At 49.1% G+C, this 14,445-nt stretch overlaps 1 protein-coding gene across 1 annotated transcript in view; it reads right to left on the bottom strand.

Moving 5' to 3' along the window:
- The window catches only part of LOC139405486 (homeobox protein cut-like 1), a 153,928-nt gene that overhangs the window by 80,190 nt on the left and 59,293 nt on the right, over positions 1 to 14,445 (bottom strand). Inside the window, exon 4 of the mRNA XM_071147822.1 lies at positions 8,369 to 8,447. Coding sequence (XP_071003923.1) covers positions 8,369 to 8,447 — 79 coding nt within the window. The remainder of the gene's footprint in view (positions 1 to 8,368; positions 8,448 to 14,445) is intronic.

Below are 14,445 nucleotides of genomic sequence, written 5' to 3'. Positions count from 1 at the left end.
TGGGACATCTACCTCCTCTCCTCTCTTACCTGGGACATCTATCTCCTCTCCTCTCTTACCTGGGACATCTATCTCCTCTCGTACCTGGGACATCTACCTCCTCTCCTCTCTTACCTGGGACATCTACCTCCTCTCCTCTCTTACCTGGGACATCTACCTCCTCTCCTCTCTTACCTGGGACATCTATCTCCTCTCCTCTCTTACCTGGGACATCTACCTCCTCTCTTACCTGGGACATCTACCTCCTCTCCTCTCTTACCTGGGACATCTACCTCCTCTCCTCTCTTACCTGGGACATCTATCTCCTCTCCTCTCTTACCTGGGACATCTATCTCCTCTCCTCTCTTACCTGGGACATCTATCTCCTCTCCTCTCTTACCTGGGACATCTATCTCCTCTCCTCTCTTACCTGGGACATCTATCTCCTCTCCTCTCTTACCTGGGACATCTACCTCCTCTCCTCTCGTACCTGGGACATCTATCTCCTCTCCTCTCTTACCTGGGACATCTATCTCCTCTCCTCTCTTACCTGGGACATCTATCTCCTCTCCTCTCTTACCTGGGACATCTATCTCCTCTCCTCTCTTACCTGGGACATCTATCTCCTCTCCTCTCGTACCTGGGACATCTACCTCCTCTCCTCTCTTACCTGGGACATCTACCTCCTCTCGTACCTGGGACATCTACCTCCTCTCGTACCTGGGACATCTACCTCCTCTCCTCTCTTACCTGGGACATCTATCTCCTCTCCTCTCTTACCTGGGACATCTATCTCCTCTCCTCTCTTACCCGGGACATCTACCTCCTCTCCTCTCTTACCTGGGACATCTACCTCCTCTCCTCTCTTACCTGGGACATCTACCTCCTCTCCTCTCTTACCTGGGACATCTATCTCCTCTCGTACCTGGGACATCTATCTCCTCTCCTCTCTTACCTGGGACATCTATCTCCTCTCCTCTCTTACCTGGGACATCTATCTCCTCTCGTACCTGGGACATCTACCTCCTCTCGTACCTGGGACATCTACCTCCTCTCCTCTCTTACCTGGGACATCTATCTCCTCTCCTCTCTTACCTGGGACATCTATCTCCTCTCGTACCTGGGACATCTACCTCCTCTCGTACCTGGGACATCTATCTCCTCTCCTCTCTTACCTGGGACATCTATCTCCTCTCCTCTCTTACCTGGGACATCTACCTCCTCTCGTACCTGGGACATCTACCTCCTCTCCTCTCGTACCTGGGACATCTATCTCCTCTCCTCTCTTACCTGGGACATCTATCTCCTCTCGTACCTGGGACATCTACCTCCTCTCCTCTCTTACCTGGGACATCTACCTCCTCTCCTCTCTTACCTGGGACATCTACCTCCTCTCCTCTCTTACCTGGGACATCTACCTCCTCTCCTCTCTTACCTGGGACATCTATCTCCTCTCCTCTCTTACCTGGGACATCTATCTCCTCTCCTCTCTTACCTGGGACATCTATCTCCTCTCGTACCTGGGACATCTACCTCCTCTCCTCTCTTACCTGGGACATCTACCTCCTCTCCTCTCTTACCTGGGACATCTACCTCCTCTCCTCTCTTACCTGGGACATCTATCTCCTCTCCTCTCTTACCTGGGACATCTATCTCCTCTCCTCTCTTACCTGGGACATCTATCTCCTCTCCTCTCTTACCTGGGACATCTATCTCCTCTCCTCTCTTACCTGGGACACCGATCTCCTCTCCTCTCTTACCTGGGACATCTATCTCCTCTCCTCTCGTACCTGGGACATCTACCTCCTCTCCTCTCTTACCTGGGACATCTATCTCCTCTCCTCTCTTACCTGGGACATCTACCTCCTCTCCTCTCTTACCTGGGACATCTACCTCCTCTCCTCTCTTACCTGGGACATCTATCTCCTCTCCTCTCTTACCTGGGACATCTACCTCCTCTCTTACCTGGGACATCTACCTCCTCTCCTCTCTTACCTGGGACATCTACCTCCTCTCCTCTCTTACCTGGGACATCTATCTCCTCTCCTCTCTTACCTGGGACATCTATTTCCTCTCCTCTCTTACCTGGGACATCTATCTCCTCTCCTCTCTTACCTGGGACATCTATCTCCTCTCCTCTCTTACCTGGGACATCTATCTCCTCTCCTCTCTTACCTGGGACATCTACCTCCTCTCCTCTCTTACCTGGGACATCTACCTCCTCTCCTCTCGTACCTGGGACATCTATCTCCTCTCCTCTCTTACCTGGGACATCTATCTCCTCTCCTCTCTTACCTGGGACATCTATCTCCTCTCCTCTCTTACCTGGGACACCGATCTCCTCTCCTCTCTTACCTGGGACATCTATCTCCTCTCCTCTCGTACCTGGGACATCTACCTCCTCTCCTCTCTTACCTGGGACATCTACCTCCTCTCGTACCTGGGACATCTACCTCCTCTCGTACCTGGGACATCTACCTCCTCTCCTCTCTTACCTGGGACATCTATCTCCTCTCCTCTCTTACCTGGGACATCTATCTCCTCTCCTCTCTTACCCGGGACATCTACCTCCTCTCCTCTCTTACCTGGGACATCTACCTCCTCTCCTCTCTTACCTGGGACATCTACCTCCTCTCCTCTCTTACCTGGGACATCTATCTCCTCTCGTACCTGGGACATCTATCTCCTCTCCTCTCTTACCTGGGACATCTATCTCCTCTCCTCTCTTACCTGGGACATCTATCTCCTCTCGTACCTGGGACATCTACCTCCTCTCGTACCTGGGACATCTACCTCCTCTCCTCTCTTACCTGGGACATCTATCTCCTCTCCTCTCTTACCTGGGACATCTATCTCCTCTCGTACCTGGGACATCTACCTCCTCTCGTACCTGGGACATCTATCTCCTCTCCTCTCTTACCTGGGACATCTATCTCCTCTCCTCTCTTACCTGGGACATCTACCTCCTCTCGTACCTGGGACATCTACCTCCTCTCCTCTCGTACCTGGGACATCTATCTCCTCTCCTCTCTTACCTGGGACATCTATCTCCTCTCGTACCTGGGACATCTACCTCCTCTCCTCTCTTACCTGGGACATCTACCTCCTCTCCTCTCTTACCTGGGACATCTACCTCCTCTCCTCTCTTACCTGGGACATCTACCTCCTCTCCTCTCTTACCTGGGACATCTATCTCCTCTCCTCTCTTACCTGGGACATCTATCTCCTCTCCTCTCTTACCTGGGACATCTATCTCCTCTCGTACCTGGGACATCTACCTCCTCTCCTCTCTTACCTGGGACATCTACCTCCTCTCCTCTCTTACCTGGGACATCTACCTCCTCTCCTCTCTTACCTGGGACATCTATCTCCTCTCCTCTCTTACCTGGGACATCTACCTCCTCTCCTCTCTTACCTGGGACATCTACCTCCTCTCCTCTCTTACCTGGGACATCTATCTCCTCTCCTCTCTTACCTGGGACATCTACCTCCTCTCTCCTGGGACATCTACCTCCTCTCCTCTCTTACCTGGGACATCTACCTCCTCTCTTACCTGGGACATCTACCTCCTCTCCTCTCTTACCTGGGACATCTACCTCCTCTCCTCTCTTACCTGGGACATCTATCTCCTCTCCTCTCTTACCTGGGACATCTATCTCCTCTCCTCTCTTACCTGGGACATCTATCTCCTCTCCTCTCTTACCTGGGACATCTATCTCCTCTCCTCTCTTACCTGGGACATCTATCTCCTCTCCTCTCTTACCTGGGACATCTACCTCCTCTCCTCTCGTACCTGGGACATCTATCTCCTCTCCTCTCTTACCTGGGACATCTATCTCCTCTCCTCTCTTACCTGGGACATCTACCTCCTCTCCTCTCTTACCTGGGACATCTACCTCCTCTCCTCTCGTACCTGGGACATCTATCTCCTCTCCTCTCTTACCTGGGACATCTATCTCCTCTCCTCTCTTACCTGGGACATCTATCTCCTCTCCTCTCTTACCTGGGACACCTATCTCCTCTCCTCTCTTACCTGGGACATCTATCTCCTCTCCTCTCGTACCTGGGACATCTACCTCCTCTCCTCTCTTACCTGGGACATCTACCTCCTCTCGTACCTGGGACATCTACCTCCTCTCGTACCTGGGACATCTACCTCCTCTCCTCTCTTACCTGGGACATCTATCTCCTCTCCTCTCTTACCTGGGACATCTATCTCCTCTCCTCTCTTACCCGGGACATCTACCTCCTCTCCTCTCTTACCTGGGACATCTACCTCCTCTCCTCTCTTACCTGGGACATCTACCTCCTCTCCTCTCTTACCTGGGACATCTATCTCCTCTCGTACCTGGGACATCTATCTCCTCTCCTCTCTTACCTGGGACATCTATCTCCTCTCCTCTCTTACCTGGGACATCTATCTCCTCTCGTACCTGGGACATCTACCTCCTCTCGTACCTGGGACATCTACCTCCTCTCCTCTCTTACCTGGGACATCTATCTCCTCTCCTCTCTTACCTGGGACATCTATCTCCTCTCGTACCTCATCTACCTCCTCTCGTACCTGGGACATCTATCTCCTCTCCTCTCTTACCTGGGACATCTATCTCCTCTCCTCTCTTACCTGGGACATCTACCTCCTCTCGTACCTGGGACATCTACCTCCTCTCCTCTCGTACCTGGGACATCTATCTCCTCTCCTCTCTTACCTGGGACATCTATCTCCTCTCGTACCTGGGACATCTACCTCCTCTCCTCTCTTACCTGGGACATCTACCTCCTCTCCTCTCTTACCTGGGACATCTACCTCCTCTCCTCTCTTACCTGGGACATCTACCTCCTCTCCTCTCTTACCTGGGACATCTATCTCCTCTCCTCTCTTACCTGGGACATCTATCTCCTCTCCTCTCTTACCTGGGACATCTATCTCCTCTCGTACCTGGGACATCTACCTCCTCTCCTCTCTTACCTGGGACATCTACCTCCTCTCCTCTCTTACCTGGGACATCTACCTCCTCTCCTCTCTTACCTGGGACATCTATCTCCTCTCCTCTCTTACCTGGGACATCTACCTCCTCTCCTCTCTTACCTGGGACATCTACCTCCTCTCCTCTCTTACCTGGGACATCTATCTCCTCTCCTCTCTTACCTGGGACATCTACCTCCTCTCTTACCTGGGACATCTACCTCCTCTCCTCTCTTACCTGGGACATCTACCTCCTCTCCTCTCTTACCTGGGACATCTATCTCCTCTCCTCTCTTACCTGGGACATCTATTTCCTCTCCTCTCTTACCTGGGACATCTATCTCCTCTCCTCTCTTACCTGGGACATCTATCTCCTCTCCTCTCTTACCTGGGACATCTATCTCCTCTCCTCTCTTACCTGGGACATCTACCTCCTCTCCTCTCTTACCTGGGACATCTACCTCCTCTCCTCTCGTACCTGGGACATCTATCTCCTCTCCTCTCTTACCTGGGACATCTATCTCCTCTCCTCTCTTACCTGGGACATCTATCTCCTCTCCTCTCTTACCTGGGACACCTATCTCCTCTCCTCTCTTACCTGGGACATCTATCTCCTCTCCTCTCTTACCTGGGACATCTATCTCCTCTCCTCTCTTACCTGGGACATCTACCTCCTCTCCTCTCTTACCTGGGACATCTACCTCCTCTCCTCTCTTACCTGGGACATCTATCTCCTCTCCTCTCTTACCTGGGACATCTACCTCCTCTCCTCTCTTACCTGGGACATCTATCTCCTCTCCTCTCTTACCTGGGACATCTATCTCCTCTCCTCTCTTACCTGGGACATCTACCTCCTCTCCTCTCTTACCTGGGACATCTATCTCCTCTCCTCTCTTACCTGGGACATCTACCTCCTCTCCTCTCTTACCTGGGACATCTATCGCCTCTCCTCTCTTACCTGGGACATCTACCTCCTCTCCTCTCTTACCTGGGACATCTACCTCCTCTCCTCTCTTACCTGGGACATCTATCTCCTCTCCTCTCTTACCTGGGACATCTATCTCCTCTCCTCTCTTACCTGGGACATCTATCTCCTCTCCTCTCTTACCTGGGACATCTATCTCCTCTCCTCTCTTACCAGCGAAATCTAACTCCTCTCCTCTCTTACCTGGGACATCTATCTCCTCTCCTCTCTTACCTGGGACATCTACCTCCTCTCGTACCTGGGACATCTATCTCCTCTCCTCTCTTACCTGGGACATCTATCTCCTCTCCTCTCTTACCTGGGACATCTATCTCCTCTCCTCTCGTACCTGGGACATCTATCTCCTCTCCTCTCTTACCTGGGACATCTACCTCCTCTCCTCTCTTACCTGGGACATCTATCTCCTCTCGTACCTGGGACATCTATCTCCTCTCCTCTCTTACCTGGGACATCTATCTCCTCTCCTCTCTTACCTGGGACATCTATCTCCTCTCGTACCTGGGACATCTACCTCCTCTCGTACCTGGGACATCTACCTCCTCTCCTCTCTTACCTGGGACATCTATCTCCTCTCCTCTCTTACCTGGGACATCTACCTCCTCTCGTACCTGGGACATCTACCTCCTCTCCTCTCGTACCTGGGACATCTATCTCCTCTCCTCTCTTACCTGGGACATCTATCTCCTCTCGTACCTGGGACATCTACCTCCTCTCCTCTCTTACCTGGGACATCTACCTCCTCTCCTCTCTTACCTGGGACATCTACCTCCTCTCCTCTCTTACCTGGGACATCTACCTCCTCTCCTCTCTTACCTGGGACATCTATCTCCTCTCCTCTCTTACCTGGGACATCTATCTCCTCTCCTCTCTTACCTGGGACATCTATCTCCTCTCGTACCTGGGACATCTACCTCCTCTCCTCTCTTACCTGGGACATCTACCTCCTCTCCTCTCTTACCTGGGACATCTACCTCCTCTCCTCTCTTACCTGGGACATCTATCTCCTCTCCTCTCTTACCTGGGACATCTACCTCCTCTCCTCTCTTACCTGGGACATCTACCTCCTCTCCTCTCTTACCTGGGACATCTATCTCATCTCCTCTCTTACCTGGGACATCTACCTCCTCTCGTACCTGGGACATCTACCTCCTCTCCTCTCTTACCTGGGACATCTATCTCCTCTCCTCTCTTACCTGGGACATCTATCTCCTCTCGTACCTGGGACATCTACCTCCTCTCCTCTCTTACCTGGGACATCTACCTCCTCTCCTCTCTTACCTGGGACATCTACCTCCTCTCCTCTCTTACCTGGGACATCTATCTCCTCTCCTCTCTTACCTGGGACATCTACCTCCTCTCTTACCTGGGACATCTACCTCCTCTCCTCTCTTACCTGGGACATCTACCTCCTCTCCTCTCTTACCTGGGACATCTATCTCCTCTCCTCTCTTACCTGGGACATCTATCTCCTCTCCTCTCTTACCTGGGACATCTATCTCCTCTCCTCTCTTACCTGGGACATCTACCTCCTCTCCTCTCTTACCTGGGACATCTACCTCCTCTCCTCTCTTACCTGGGACATCTACCTCCTCTCCTCTCGTACCTGGGACATCTATCTCCTCTCCTCTCTTACCTGGGACATCTATCTCCTCTCCTCTCTTACCTGGGACATCTATCTCCTCTCCTCTCTTACCTGGGACACCTATCTCCTCTCCTCTCTTACCTGGGACATCTATCTCCTCTCCTCTCTTACCTGGGACATCTATCTCCTATCATCTCTTACCTTGGACATCTACCTCCTCTCCTCTCTTACCTGGGACATCTATCGCCTCTCCTCTCTTACCTGGGACATCTACCTCCTCTCCTCTCTTACCTGGGACATCTACCTCCTCTCCTCTCTTACCTGGGACATCTATCTCCTCTCCTCTCTTACCTGGGACATCTATCTCCTCTCCTCTCTTACCTGGGACATCTATCTCCTCTCCTCTCTTACCTGGGACATCTATCTCCTCTCCTCTCTTACCTGGGACATCTATCTCCTCTCCTCTCTTACCTGGGACATCTATCTCCTCTCCTCTCTTACCTGGGACATCTACCTCCTCTCGTACCTGGGACATCTATCTCCTCTCCTCTCTTACCTGGGACATCTATCTCCTCTCCTCTCTTACCTGGGACATCTATCTCCTCTCCTCTCGTACCTGGGACATCTATCTCCTCTCCTCTCTTACCTGGGACATCTATCTCCTCTCCTCTCTTACCTGGGACATCTACCTCCTCTCCTCTCGTACCTGGGACATCTATCTCCTCTCCTCTCTTACCTGGGACATCTATCTCCTCTCCTCTCTTACCTGGGACATCTATCTCCTCTCCTCTCGTACCTGGGACATCTATCTCCTCTCCTCTCGTACCTGGGACATCTATCTCCTCTCCTCTCTTACCTGGGACATCTATTAATGTCTTGTAGACGTTCAAGAAGGAACCTTCTGCTTCTTTACTTATTTTGCTCAAGGCATCGATCTGAAATGAGGAGAGAAATAATTCAGTAAAAACAGACCGTGTTATTGGCTGTCAGTGTGTCTGTGTTTTTCTGTGTACCTTGTATGTGTAACGCTGATCGCTAATAACGAGCAGTAGTTCTGCTAGACCATTCCACACAAACTATGTTCTGTTCAGCTGTTTCTCCGATGAATGAAGTCTTTCTGCTGTTGACCATTTCAGTCTGGCACTGCCGGGTAAAACCGTAGCACACTGACATCAGTTAACAGCTTCCCACAGCCACACACAGCTGGCTTAGGGTTGATAGACACAGACGAATGTCATCAGAGACATTACTGAAATGGGTGGCATTAAGACAAGCCCCAGCCCTCCCCAGCACATATATTAAGTCCCACCCCTCCCCAGCACATATGCTAAGCCCCTCTCCAGCACATATACTAAGCCCCTCCCCTCCCCAGCACATATACTAAGTCAAACCCCTCCCCAGCACATATACTAAGCCCCTCCCCAGCACATATACTAAGTCCCACCCCTCCCCAGCACATATACTAAGCCCCTCCCCAGCACATATACTAAGCCCCTCCCTAGCACATATGCTAAGCCCCTCCCTAGCACATATACTAAGCCCCACCCCTCCCCAGCACATATACTAAGCCCCACCCCTCCCAAACACATATACTAAGCCCCTCCCCAACACATATACTAAGTCCCACCCCTCCCCAGCACATATACTAAGCCCCTCCCCAACACACATATTAAGTCCCACCCCTCCCCAGCACATATGCTAAGCCCCTCCCCAGCACATATACTAAGTCCCACCCCTCCCCAGCACATATACTAAGCCCCTCCCCTCCCCAGCACATATACTAAGTCCCACCCCTCCCCAGCACATATACTAAGCCCCTCCCCAGCACATATACTAAGCCCCACCCCTCCCCAGCACATATGCTAAGCCCCACCCCTCCCCAGCACATATACTAAGCCCCGCCCCTCCACAGCACATATACTAAGCCCCTCCCCAGCACATATACTAAGCCCCTCCCCAGCACATATACTAAGCCCCTCCCCAGCACATATACTAAGCCCCACCCCTCCCCAGCACATATACTAAGCCCCACCCCTCCCCAGCACATATACTAAGCCCCTCCCCTCCCCAGCACATATACTAAGCCCCACCCCTCTCCAGCACATATACTAAGCCCCACCCCTCCCCAGCACATATACTAAGCCCCTCCCCAGCACATATATCTCTCTCCATAACACTGCCTCTCTCACTGTCTCTCTCTCTCTCTCATAACACTGTCTCTCATTCTCTCTCTCTCCATAACACTGTCTCTCATCTCTCTCTCTCTCCATAACACTGTCTCTCTCTCTCTCTCTCTCCATAACACTGTCTCTCTCTCTCTCTCTCTCCATAACACTGCCTCTCTCACTGTCTCTCTCTCTCTCTCCATAACACTGTCTCTCATTCTCTCTCTCTCCATAACACTGTCTCTCTCTCTATCTCTCTCTCCATAACACTGTGTCTCTATCTCTCCATAACACTGTCTCTCTCTCTCTCCCTCTCTCTCCATAACACTGTCTCTCTCTATCTCTCCATAACACTGTCTCTCTCTCTCTCCATAACTTTCTCATTAAATAAGCAGTATACAACTTCTCCTTCCAAGCCCTCAGAACTTTTATTGAGAAAGAACAAATAAGAATATTATACTATAAAGTCCTCATTCTTCATATTATCAGCCAAGTGGCTGCTAGAAGTGATTCCATGCCACTGTAAACATGGCAATACAGCCTCTCTGCTCCTATGGGAACAAAATAAAGCTCCCCAAATGGTATTTATACAGCTGCTTTTGGTTGCCGCAAAACATCTGTCGCTGAGCGGGCTGATGCCATCTCTCTCCACCTCCCCAACGCACAGCGAGATGTGAGCCCGAGCCTATTCAGGGTTGGTCTGTCCTTGCCACCACTGACAATGCTGCCCTAGACTAGAATACAGGTCTGAGTATCTACTGTTGCCCTAGCCTTGAATACAGGTCTGAGTACCTACTACTGACCTAGCCTTGAATACAGGTCTGAGTACCTACTGTTGCCCTAGCCTTGAATACAGGTCTGAGTACCTACTGTTGCCCTAGCCTTGAACACAGGTCTGAGTACCTACTGTTGCCCTAGCCTTGAATACAGGTCTGAGTACCTACTGTTGCCCTAGCCTTGAATACAGGTCTGAGTACCTACTACTGACCTAGCCCTGATATATCACTAGAATACAGGTCTGAGTACCTACTGTTGCCCTAGCCTTGAATACAGGTCTGAGTACCTACTGTTGCTCTAGACTTGAATACAGGTCTGAGTACCTACTACTGACCTAGCCCTGATATATCACTAGAATACAGGTCTGAGTACCTACTGTTGCCGTAGCCTTGAATACAGGTCTGAGTACCTACTGTTGCCCTAGCCTTGAATACAGGTCTGAGTACCGACTGCTAACCTTGAACACAGGTCTGAGTACCTACTACTGACCTAGCCCTGATATCACTAGAATACAGGTCTGGGAATCTACAGCTGCCCTACACCCCGCAGGGTCATACACAGGGTCAATACCCCCCCCCACCCAGGGTCATACAGGGGTGCAATCCACCCCCAGGGTTACAAACGGGTTCAATACACACGTCAGGGTTATAAACAGATTCAATAAACACCCTAGTATTATAAAACGGGCTAGACCAGAACCACAAGTCCACCCAGACAGACTCCTCCAGTATATTTGTGCTAGTCTCAACCACAAACCACTCAAAAATAGTACAGAGACTATTAGCATATTACCTCACACAGAGAGAGATAATGAACTACCCTCAACTGAAAGTCAGTCTATTCGTGCCTCCGGAAAGTATTCAAACTCCTTGACTTTTTCCACATTGTTACATTACAGCCTTATTCTAAAATAGATTTTTTTCCCCCTCTCATCATTCTGCACACAATACCCCATAATGACATCACAATAGCCCAGAATGACATCACAATAGCCCAGAATGACAACACAATGCCCCAGAATGACATCACAATACCCCATAATGACATCACAATACCCCATAATGACAAAGCAAAAACAGATTTAGACATTTTTGCAAATGCATATATATATATATATATATATATATATATATAAGAAAAAAGGGAACTATCACATTTACAGAAGTATTCAGACCCTTTACTCAGAACTTTGTTGAAGCACCTTTGTCAGCGCTTACAGCCTCAAGTCTTCTTGGGTATGATGTTACAAGCTACACCTGTATTTGGGGAGTTTCTCCCATTCTTCTCTGCAGATCTTCTCAAGCTCTGTCAGGTTGGATGGGTAGTGTCGCTGCACAGATATTGTCAGGTCTCTCCAGAGATGTTCGATCAGGTTCAAGTCCAGGCTCTGGCTGGGCCTCTCAAGGACATTCAAAGACTTGTCCCGAAACCACTCCTGAGTTGTCTTGGCTGTGTGCTTAGGGTTGTTGTCCTGTTGGAAGGTGAACCTTCACCCATGTCTGAGGTCCTGAGCGCTCTGGAGCAGGTTTTCATCAAGGAACTCTCTGTACTTTGCTCCGTTCATCTTTCCCTCGATCCTGACTAGTCTCCCAGTCTCTGCCGCTGAAAAACATCCCCACAGCATGATGCTGCCACCACCATGCTTCACTGTAGGGATGGTGTCAGGTTTCCTCCAGATGTGACGCTTGGCATTCAGGCCAAAGAGTTCAATCTTGGTTTCATCAGACCAGAGAATCTTGTTTCTCATGGTCTGAGAGTCCTTTAGGTGTCTTTTGCCAAACTCCAAGCGGGCTGTCATGTGGCTTCGGTCTGGCCACTCTAAAGAGGAACTCTGGAGCTCTGTCAGAGTGACCTTCTCCCCGATTGCTCAGTTTGGCCGGGCGTTCTAGGAAGAGTCTTGGTGGTTCCAAACTTCTTCCATTTAAGAATGTTGGAGGCCAATGTGTTCTTGGGGACCTTCAATGCTGCAGAAATGTTTTGGTACCTTTCCCCAGATCTGTACCTCGACACAATCCTGTCTCGGAGCTCTACGGACAATTCCTTCGACCTCATGGTTTGGTTTTTGCTCTGACATGCACTGTCAACTGTGGGACCTTATATAGACAGGTGTGTGCCTTTCCAAATCATGTCCAATCAATTGAATTTACCACAGGTGGACTCCAATCAAGTTGTAGAAACCTCTCAAGGATGATAAATGGAAACAGGATGCAGCAGGATGCAGCTCAATTTAGAGTCTCATAGCAAATGGTATCTGTTTTTTATTTGTAATAAATGTGCAAAAATGTATAAAAACCTGATTTCGCTGAATCATTATGGGGTATTGTGATGTCATTATGGGGTATTGTGATGTCATTATGGGGTATTGTGATGTCATTATGGGCTATTGTGTGTAGATGGATTGAATAAAGAAAATCCTCATTAATTTTAGAATAAGGCTGTAACGTAACAAAATGTGGAAAAAGTTAAGGGGTCTGAATACTTTCTGAAGGCAATACATCTACTGTACAGACATCCCTAGATGATTATCTACACTACATCTACTGTACAGACATCCCTAGATGATTATCTACACTACATCTACTGTACAGACATCCCTAGATGATTATCTACACTACATCTACTGTACAGACATCCCTAGATGATTATCTACACTACATCTACTGTACAGACATCCCTAGATGATTATCTACACTACATCTACTGTACAGACATCCCTAGATGATTATCTACACTACATCTACTGTACAGACATCCCTAGATGATTATAAAACACTACATCTACTGTACAGACATCCCTAGATGATTATCTACACTACATCTACTGTACAGACATCCCTAGATGATTATCTACACTACATCTACTGTACAGACATCCCTAGATGATTATAAAACACTACATCTACTGTACAGACATCCCTAGATGATTATCTACACTACATCTACTGTACAGACATCCCTAGATGATTATCTACACTACATCTACTGTACAGACATCCCTAGATGATTATCTACACTACATCTACTGTACAGACATCCCTAGATGATTATAAAACACTACATCTACTGTACAGACATCCCTAGATGATTATCTACACTACATCTACTGTACAGACATCCCTAGATGATTATCTACACTACATCTACTGTACAGACATCCCTAGATGATTATAAAACACTACATCTACTGTACAGACATCCCTAGATGATTATCTACACTACATCTACTGTACAGACATCCCTAGATAATTATCTACACTACATCTACTGTACAGACATCCCTAGATGATTATAAAACACTACATCTACTGTACAGACATCCCTAGGTGATTATCTACACTACATCTACTGTCCAGACATCCCTAGGTGATTATCTACACTACATCTACTGTCCAGACATCCCTAGGTGATTATCTACACAGTTGGTAACAAACCTGTGCACTATAGAGATATGACATGTACACGTGTTCACATACACAACAGAAAACGGGCAAGTGTACCCCCCCCCCCTCACACACACACACACGTCAGCACCTTCTGACATCATCACTCAGCACCAGCCACGCCTATCCATCTGCCCATTGTGTGTGAAGGACATTGGGCTGACCTGTGTGTGTGTGTGTGTGTGTGTGTGTGTAGAGCTGGTAGTAGAAAGTAGAGTCTGAGCGCTGGGATAATGGAAATTCTTATCTGATCAATGGACCTGCAGGAAACACAAAATAGGCCACACACACACACACACACACACACACACACACACACACACACACACACACACACACACACACACACACACACACACACACACACACACACACACACACACACACACACACACACACACACACACACACACACACACACACACACACACACACACACACACACACACACACACCTGCTGTGGGAACAGAAGTCTATTTGATTCTTATGACCCAGAGAAATCCACTTTTCAATAACAAATCAAGACAGACGGAAGTATCAGATTTGGTTT

This window comes from Oncorhynchus clarkii, unplaced genomic scaffold, assembly GCF_045791955.1.
Source record: "Oncorhynchus clarkii lewisi isolate Uvic-CL-2024 unplaced genomic scaffold, UVic_Ocla_1.0 unplaced_contig_6067_pilon_pilon, whole genome shotgun sequence".
Classification (NCBI taxonomy): Eukaryota; Metazoa; Chordata; class Actinopteri; order Salmoniformes; family Salmonidae; genus Oncorhynchus; species Oncorhynchus clarkii.
Note: the sequence above shows the minus strand (reverse complement) of the source record. Positions and strands in the feature narration are given on the sequence as shown.